At 33.6% G+C, this 9,797-nt stretch overlaps 1 protein-coding gene across 1 annotated transcript; it reads left to right on the forward strand.

Annotated features, from left to right (window-relative positions):
* The first annotated feature begins 5,544 nt into the window (after positions 1-5,544).
* LOC110671069 (30S ribosomal protein S9, chloroplastic) lies at positions 5,545-7,865 on the forward strand. The gene is made up of 2 exons (XM_021833444.2): positions 5,545-5,976; positions 7,416-7,865. The coding sequence occupies exons 1-2, from the start codon at positions 5,638-5,640 to the stop codon at positions 7,701-7,703; spliced, it is 627 nt and encodes a 208-aa protein (XP_021689136.2). The 5' UTR covers positions 5,545-5,637; the 3' UTR covers positions 7,704-7,865.
* Positions 7,866-9,797: the final 1,932 nt, after the last annotated feature.

Raw genomic sequence — 9,797 nt, forward strand, 5'->3', positions numbered from 1 at the left:
TGTCGAATCTACCAGAAATTAAATTAACTAAAATTACAAGTAATAAAATATTTTCTGCAGCAAGTGGTAAATCCAGGTCGAACCCTAGAGACTGAATTATTAAATTTCGTGCACTTGTGTGTAATGGAAAATGAAAGAAACAAATATTGGGGGGTTTTGTAACACAAAATAAGAAGAAATCAGAAATTCAAGAACTAAATATGAAAATCTCAATTTAAACAAACTTCAGTCCAAGGTAATTCACATTCCAATGCATTGATTTGATCATAGACAAAAAAAATACAATTATCTCTTATTGAATACTTAACGTAGATTTACTAAGCAGCGAGGTAAACCCCTGACTTCCCTATACTCATCAATTCGAGCCCAGCACTCTTATTGACTCTAATTATTAACTGAGTTGGTATTAAGCAATCCTCATCAAATTAATAACTGCTTTAAGAAAAGGAAGTAGTTAAGCTGAACAACAATTTATGAAGCATAAATCATTTAATCAACTCTATTGTTTCCTTAGGTTATTATCGAAAACTGGGATCATAATCAATAAAACCTAATTGCTACTCATGTTCAATCTTACACAACAATTACAGATTATGAAGATGAACTAGCAATTGATCAAATCAAACAATTAACTAATAGGCCTTTTTAGCAAATCATTCAACAGATCAAAAATAATTAAATCAGAAAACAATAGATATTCAAAAAGACATAAATTAAATTAAGAACCTGATCTCACAAATCAAGCAAAAGAACTTAAATCCCTTGAAAAGAATAAAAAACTTAGCCACTCATGTTCATGGCTTACAGAAAAATAAAGAAAAAATAAAAAAGAAATCTAAAAGGAAGAATGGAGAACGAAGGTCTGAATTTGGATGCTCTTAGCTGTTGCCCAAAGACGTATTTATAATGAAAAACCTAATCCCAAAGATAGGAACCAAACTAGGAAAAGTTTTGAAATTCAAAAGGCAAATTTTCAGCCTATATTCACGTCTCTGGAATCAAGGCCAATTTTCAGCGACTTTCTTTTCGAATCTGCCTTTGCCCTCTTCAGGAAAGTTGTAGCCCTATTTCTTAGCTTTCCAACGGGTACTAATTTGCCCAAATCCAAGGTCTACAGCCCAAGTTATGACCCAAAAATTGGGACTAGTTCAGACAGATGGTCTAGCCCATAGTGACGAATTCATTGCCATTTTTGACAATTAAAATGGCTTTATCTTGCTTTCAGCCCTTCATAGAAGTTGTAGAGGTGGCTCTTATGGTTTAATTGGGCTTGGGCTTGCTTCATTTGGACCTCTGAAACTCTAGATACAAAATAAATATTAAAACTGGTCGTGACAATCAAGTCTGGGCTTTTTCAATAGATCCATAGCTCATTTTGTCAACCTTGGAGACTGATTTGGGCTTTGGTCCCTCTTTATCTTTTAAAGTGCTCTCTCTTAGCTTTTTAATGGATTAAACAGCACTCAATTTGGAGACCTACAACTTTAGAAATACCTAAAAAATACAGCAAAGGTCAAATGCTGAAAATTTCTCCATTTAACATAATTATTCCACAACTATCTAAAAATATGCCTAAATGATAAATATGTTTTAACCAACTGAATTAAATATAAAAACACACTAAAACACTAAATATGATGGGAGTAAAATTAATAAATTATGCACTTATCATATCCTCATCCCTATCTGGGGCAACTGTACTTTTAAGACTCACCTTTATGTACTCGTGCCTTGCACGAAATGGGCACACCACTTAAACCCATACTGACAAAAATATAGTATTTCTTGGAAAATGTATTTCCATGGCGGACCTCAATATGTCTGCTAACTCTATTTCACACTTCTATGTACTTCACAAAACTGAGGTGCTAAACTGAAGCACTCTTATAGTAACCGAGGAATAACGCAAAATCTAGAAACAAGGATTTATAGAAGGAAACGAAACAGAATCCTATACTCTGCATGTGAACTCCTAATTGGACTCTTCTTAAAGCTTTAAACATGTACTTTCCATGAATCTGGAGCCTAAGCTCTGATACCACATTTGTCACGACCCAACCTATGGGCAGGACCGGCACTAGGATCTGAGCCGGCATAAAGCCCTCGAGGCCCGTAGTAACCCTTACTGTTCTCAAACCCATGACCAGGCCCACAATTTAGGCTAAATATGCATATAAAATAATTTGATTTAAACCGTTATAATTTTATTTCGGGCCAACTTAGCCCAGTAATTATTAAAAACTAAAATTAGGGAAGCCTAGCTCAACTCAGTTACATCATTTACAAACTATTTAAAACTCATAAAAATTTTTCATTTGTTAATACAAAAACTTAAATTCATGCAATCCCTAACAGGATTAATGCTACTACTAGTACATGCGGAGTTCTAAATTACAAATTTAGATAAAAATAATACAGTTAAGTAATTTTTTCATAACCTGCGAGGAAAGGAGCAGGTTATTCTGAAAAAGGTCTCCTCCTGTAACCTGGAAAAATATGATGAACAGGAGTGAGCGTTCGACTCAGAGAGTAAAATACTAATTTAACCATAATCTCTATATCTATCTAAAGCTAATGCATCATGTGGAGTGACATGCAATATCATCATAAATTTTTATACAATTCACATCATAACAGCAAAAAGGTAATTTGGAGCACTCACACACCCAATAACGTCAAACAATACATATATGGGAGCTGATCCCCTATACAGCCCTCTTAATCCAACCTCTGCCAGCGAAGATCTCAAACCGGACTTTCGCTTAATAAATCAAATACGGGGTTCCAGCGAATCTCTCAAGCCGTGTCTACCCCGAAGGGCCGGGTTCCAGCGAGTATCCCTCAAGCCGTGTCTACCCGTCCTATCCATATCCAACACCATACCACACACACGCCAACGCACGCACACTGCTCCAAATTACCACAAACAACACCCATGGCAATTCATTAATTAAGAATGCAATATAAAACGTGCCTAGTGTTTAATTACATAGATATATACATATAAGTGATGCATGAGCATACCTGAACATATAATAATATTAAAATTATAATTAAAATTAATATTTTACTCACAATACACCGAGGACTATTGTGGCTGCTGGATGGAGGAAAATAGCTGAAATCGATCACCTAAATAATTATATTATAAATTTATTAGTACTAAGTCAAAATAAAACTCTAAAGAGACAACAGACAGCCTAATTCATGCTGGAAATCCGGCAGAGTTTCTCCTATACCTAGGACCTACCCAACCTGCCAAAAATGGTTCAAATAGCACTTCTAAACTCAACCCATATCTCATCATCACTATATGGCCCCTCCTGGGCCCTCCAAACCAAGCAATACTCGAAATCTTAAAAATTACGTTTTAGTCCCCATAATTGACATTTTGTAAGAATCCACTCAAACAAGCTCTAAAAATTCTAAAATTTCGCTCCGTGGTCCTTAATAAAGTTATAAATCTATCGCAAAAGTAATTGCAATTTTCTAATCACCCATGAATATTTTATTCAAGAATATTACTCAATTCCATAAGTTTCCAACAGCTAACATATTCTTAATTCAACCCAATTCAATATTCACATATTTAAACCTCCATCCTCAAGCTTCAACCAATCATATAAAATTTAAATATCATAATTTCAAATAATCTTATATGCCCATATGCTAAAAATCTATCTAAAATTCATTTATATTTTTCAAAAATATTCTATAATCACTCAAAAATTCAATAAACACCATAGAATATCTCCAAATAATTTTTCTTTCATCATATATTTTTCTTAGAATTTTTCTCCAATTTTTCCTGTTTAAGAAACACTGCATTTATGCTCCACAGATAGAGAAATAATGAAAATAATTTTACCCGAAATTTATCTGTGTCTCAAAAATTTATGAGAAAGCCTCTGGAAGTTGAATCATCTCCAAAACTCATCGGAGCCACCGCCGGAACCACCGCGCACGGTGGCCAGCCGCCGATCGCCGGTGATATTTGTTGAATCTGATCATACCATCATGTTCCTCTCCTCTCCCTCAGTCCATAGGTGATCTCGGATCGTCAATCCAACGGTCGGATCGTCCTAGATCTGACTCAAAAGCTTGAAAAACTCTAAATTTCTCTCCTCCATATTTCACTCATCCGACCTCCATTTGCTGCAAAATTGGTATCAAAAGAAAGCTCTCGGAACAACCTTTCCAACGCCATTTGAATCGCCTCGATCGGACGTCGGATGAAGCCGGAATCGCATCGGGAAGTTGCTGCCTATTGTGCTCGCGTTGAGGAGGAAAAATCCTCCATTTGCGCTGCTGCCGACGCTTCTCCAGCCAGCTGGCAGCTTGCCAACGTCGCCCAGAGTTAGGGGACGCCTCGCCGGCTGGCCATGGTGGCTGGAAGAAAAGGGGAGGGGGAGGGAGAGGGAGAGTGACGGGAGAGAGTTTTTAAGGGGGAGGCTGCTGTTTTTTTTTTTTTTTTGAATTTTTGGGAATGAACCTGGACATACATATTGTCCAGATTCATTCCTGAAAAAATTTTAAATGTTTAATTTAATTTTTAATTTATTTATTATTATTATTTTATATATATATATATATATATATATATATATATATATATATATATATATATATATATATATATATATATAAAATTTTTGGATTGTTACAACGGTGGATACAATCATCTTCATATGAGCTTGAACTCTCCACAAATACATAATTTTTTAACCTAATCTCGATAATTTTTGCAGCGTAAGTTCCCATAACAGAAATAGCCCAACTTTTGTATATCTCAAATTATGCATTTGTTTGTAAGCTCAAAATCATTATTATGGTCTACTGATGAAAAAGAATTACTTAATTAGACCATGTGGTCTGGGCGTAGAAAATTATTATTTTGGAGGTATTTATTATGAAATTAACAAATAATAATTATTAATCTTATAACTGTTAAATTTTCATATACTTCATTAGTATTTATATCTTTTTTAATTGAAGTTAAATGTTAACATTAAGACTAAATTAATAAGATTACAAAGATAATATTTAGCCTTTAACTTTTTTCGTTAACTTTTTTAACTTCTACTAAATATATTCTTAGTTTTTATAATTTAATGAAATTAATTAATTAATTTTTTTATTTTAAAAAATATATTATTTAGTCTTTTATTTTTTATTCTATGAACAGTTGAATCTCTACTATTATTTTAAAATGTTTTCTCAACTGAACTATTTTATTGTTATAATTTAAATAATATAATTATTTAATTTTATAATTTTAAATTTATCAATTATTTAATACTTGTAATTTAAATAATATAACTATTATTTCTTTTTTAACTGGTTTAACTAATAAAAAAATTACTTTAAAATAATAGTAGAGATGAAATAATTTACGAATTAAAAATAAAAATTTAAATAATATATTTTTAATATAAAAATTAAATAATTAATTTTATTAAAATTTTCGGAACAAAATAATAATTTTTGCTGGACAACAATATTAATGGGCATTGTCGTCAATTTGCTTAACATTATCCTCTTCGACCGGCTGCTACACGCGCCTGCTCATGTCCTTTCTTTAGCTAGCTCACAGCGCCACACCTGTGTCCCACGCTGAAACTCCATACTCTAATCAAAATGACAATGGCAATGTCAATCTCCTTGCTCACCTCATCCTTGTCTTCGCTTTCTTTCTCTTCTCAGATTTCGGAAAAACCAAACACCCTCTCACTTTCCCGTTCAAATTCCCTTTCGCTCTCGCTTTCCTCCAAACCTGCTCGTCTTCTTGTCTCCGCCACTGTTGCGTTGCCAGTCGAATCCGAGGCCACCGATATCAAGAAATTAGTTAAGTCGAGGCTACCCGGTGGATTCGCTGCTCAACCAATCTTCGGCACCGGTCGCCGTAAATGCGCCATTGCTCGAGTCGTTCTTCAAGAAGGCACAGGCAAAGTTATCATCAATTACCGCGACGCCAAGGTCTTTCCCCATTCCCTCTTTCTTTCTGTGCCTGCTATAGAGTTATGTTTTTTCACCGCTGCTTGTGTGGATCGTCGAGGCTTAGTTTTTCGATAGTTGAAAATTTGGGGATGTTGAAACAAATGCAGCGCATAATTTGATTGGATTAGTTAATCCATATGTCTTATGTTTGGCTTGAGATTGAGCAAGTAGGGAAGAATTGCAATTTCTAACCACAAATTTGTGGATTGGGACTTGGAGACTGAAATGGACAATGGTAAGGGCTCACAAGTTTTTGGGTGTTTTTAGAATGGCATATATTCTTTTATGATCAGATATTGAAAACTAATGAGTACTGTTTTTTTGAATTCTTCTAAGTACATAATATGATTTTCTAGGTCAGCTTTTGAATCCTTAACTTTTAAGTATGCTGGTGAACCACTCGTCTTCAATCTGGAGATGCTATTCAGCCATCCATGCATGTGAACATTTTGTTAAAGCAACGTACTTTTCACTTCTGGACTTCTGATTACAGGAAAGAATAAAGCATTATGTCCCTCATGCTGTTTGAAATTATTGCTTTGCTCTAACTAGGCCAACCATATAGGAAATAAGTTCCTTTGTTTTATTTTGTTATGGAATTCATGTCCTTGCAGGCTTAAGTTCAGAAATTTTGCAATTTTCTAATGGTATCTCAGAATGTTTTTGTTTTCCCAAAATGCTTGAACAGATGGGGAATAAATTGGCTAATCTTACTTATAGTTTTATAATTAGAAAATTGATTTCTATCTTGGGATCTTTTGCCTAGTTATTTACTATTTAGCACTTACATTCTATTGCACCCCTAGTGGCAGTTTGTGAATTATATAAAATTGAGATTACTAACTTGATACACTTTCTAGGCAATGTAGTTCCATGGTTTATTGTTAATATGCATGATTTTCTTCCCAGTGATTGCAACCTTGCTTGAATGACTTCCAAGTGCTTGTGTCAAATTTTTTTCGTCTATTTACATGCTGTCTTTCCATGAGTAACTGGTGCATAGAACAATAAAGTCATCTCTCGTCCATTTGCTTTCTTCTGGGTTCCTTTTCAACTTCCTTGGTGCTTGCAAATGATGAGTCCTGTTATGGGCTTAGGCCTTTATTGTAGAGAAGGAACCTCTTTATATATGCTCTTAAATATGGTTTTTTTTTAATTCAATTGAGAGTGATGTCTAAAATCATTTTACGCATTGTATCTTTAAATGAATTACATGGATGCCAAAGTTCACAAATCTCATATGGGTGAGAGTGGCATGTGGCATCAATTGTGCAACTCCTTCAGGGGTATCTTTTGTGGTATGATCATGGCTTATTTTGGTTGCTGTGATTATGGAGCTATGTTCTCTTTGTCCCTCACTCCCTCTCCACATGTTTATGTATATATTCCTTGTGACTGGGTTTTCTAATGCTGTGCAGGAATATCTTCAAGGTAACCCTTTATGGCTTCAATACATAAAAGTCCCATTGGTAACTCTGGGGTATGAGAGCAGCTATGATGTATTTGTCAAAGCTCATGGGGGTGGCCTCTCTGGTCAGGCACAGGCAATCTCCCTTGGCATCGCCCGTGCATTGCTGAAGGTGAGTGAGAACCATAGATCCCCTTTGAAAAAGGAAGGGCTACTGACTAGGGATTCAAGGGTAGTTGAGAGGAAGAAGGTTGGTCTGAAAAAAGCTCGCAAGGCTCCACAGTTTTCTAAGCGTTGAAGTTTAATGTTATTGTTATTCTTCTAAGTAGCAGCTTTTGTTTGTATGCATCTCTGTCGTGCTGTATTTTAAGCAAACTATTTTACTTCAGCAATTCATAAAGTAAGATTTGCATTGTAAAAAACAAATTTTTTTAATAAAACCCTTCAATTTTAGATAGAATCTATAATGATTCTAAATAATATACTTATTATAAATTAAATAAATATATAGCATATTTATTTTTAGTAACAGTTCTGTGACGCTCTAATCATTTAATGCAGAAATATTTTTTGTTTATTTTTTAGGGGGGGAATTAAAAAAAATGTACTTTTAATTTTTTTTAATTATATTCTATATTAATTAAATTACTAATTAAATTTTATACTTCTCAACTTTTCCTGGTAGAATAGCCTCTCTCATCAGGTGTTAAACTTTAGGGAAATGGAAAATGGTCAAAAAAGTTATGTACTTCCAAAATTTTTTAGTTTATATATATTTTAAAAATTATCAATTAAATTCTATACTTTCAAATATTGAACAACCCTAATATAACATAGTATAAAGTATCTATTAAAATCATCCTATCCGAATCCAATTAGTATTATAAATATTGAAATCTATTTAAATTCATATATTTTACTTAATAATTTACATGAAATATATTTGTAATTAATAAATTATGAGAAATTATAAAAAAATCAATACTTTCAAATTTTTTTAATTCTCCTATATACTTTAAAATTTACCAATTAAATTTTATATTTTTAAATGTTGTACAATTTTACTTTACTATCAGCGTGATGTGATATTTTTGTTGGCCACTTAACAGGCATTTTAACAATGGTGAATAATTGTACTACATTTGAAAGTATATAGTTTAATTGATAATTTTAAAAGTATAAGATGTTTTTGATAATTTCTCCTAAACTTTATTCTATCCTTTTTTTTTTCTTTCATTGACTTAATTGTTCAATTTTTAAAATACATAGACTAAATTATAATATCAGTCAAAATTTAAGAATCAAATAATAAATTTCCCAATGTAAAGTAAAACCACAGAATTTTTAGCTGAATGTGAACCAAGCAAATAATGGTACTGAAATCCATTGTATAAGCAAATGAAAAAAAAATGACCCGTAAAAAAATGGAAAGAGAAGAAATGCAGTCTATTCTACTAACATCCAGCTATAAGGGAACAGTAAATGGACTTTCGTTTTAAGAAAAAAAAAAGCTCCACATGTTGAATTTATTAAGATCAGTACGATCATGATGGGATAAAATATAATTAATTTATAGACTAGATTGTCTAAAGGTGAATCTAAATTGGGCTAACTCAACAATTTAGCTTCTCTCTTTGGTTTTGGAGAGAAGTTTTCTCTCTTCTTAGGGTTTTGGTCTTCCATTTTTTTTCCCCAGTTTTTTTGCTGACATTGTGGGTTTTTTTGCCCCTCCTAGGCAGGGGAGGCTACTCTCCCCCAATTTATCGTGGGTTTACTCTATCTACCACCGAGTAGGTGTATATAGCTTTTAATTTGTGTGGTTTCGACAAATCTAAGCTTCTGAGAAAGAGTTTTAGTTGATTTGTTTGCCTCTATTTGTTAGGTCCTGAGTTGAAATCTTTGTGCTTGCAATTTATATTTGTGGGTTTGGTATCTCAAAGGGACGCTCACGATATTGAATCAATGACTTCTGGTTCCTCATAACGAGATGAGATTAAGACAGCCTTGAGCTCTGCTTGCCGCTCCATGTCGTCTCTGATTCTCCTTAGCCCCTTCTCTTTAGCATGTTGGAATGAGATTCTGGTGTTCAACCATCGCTTGGGAATAGTTTTTGTTGGGAGTCTTTACTTGGCTTTGTAGTTTGCACGTTATCTTTAAGTAGTGACTGTCACGACCTAAAATCTGGGCCAGACCGGTACTAGAACTTAGGTCAATATAAGGCCCTCAAAGCCCATAGTAAGTCTAACTATTTCCAACCCAACTATAAAGTTAATAATTATAGTCTAATTTTAAGACAACAAATGAACAGAGTCCGACCATAAATTAGACTATCCAATGGGGAGTATTAACTCACTCGACCTGTAAATGTCACACCTTACCCCTCTGTAAGACA

This window comes from Hevea brasiliensis, chromosome 2 (genome assembly GCF_030052815.1).
Source record: "Hevea brasiliensis isolate MT/VB/25A 57/8 chromosome 2, ASM3005281v1, whole genome shotgun sequence".
NCBI classification, from domain to species: Eukaryota; Viridiplantae; Streptophyta; class Magnoliopsida; order Malpighiales; family Euphorbiaceae; genus Hevea; species Hevea brasiliensis.

Bases quoted from the DNA above. Each gene is read 5' to 3' on its own strand.
- LOC110671069 (XM_021833444.2), top strand. From the start codon at position 5,638: ATGACAATGGCAATGTCAATCTCCTTGCTCACCTCATCCTTGTCTTCG. The intron at 5,977-7,415 runs GTCTTTCCCCAT...AATGCTGTGCAG, and splicing joins TCAATTACCGCGACGCCAAG to GAATATCTTCAAGGTAACCC.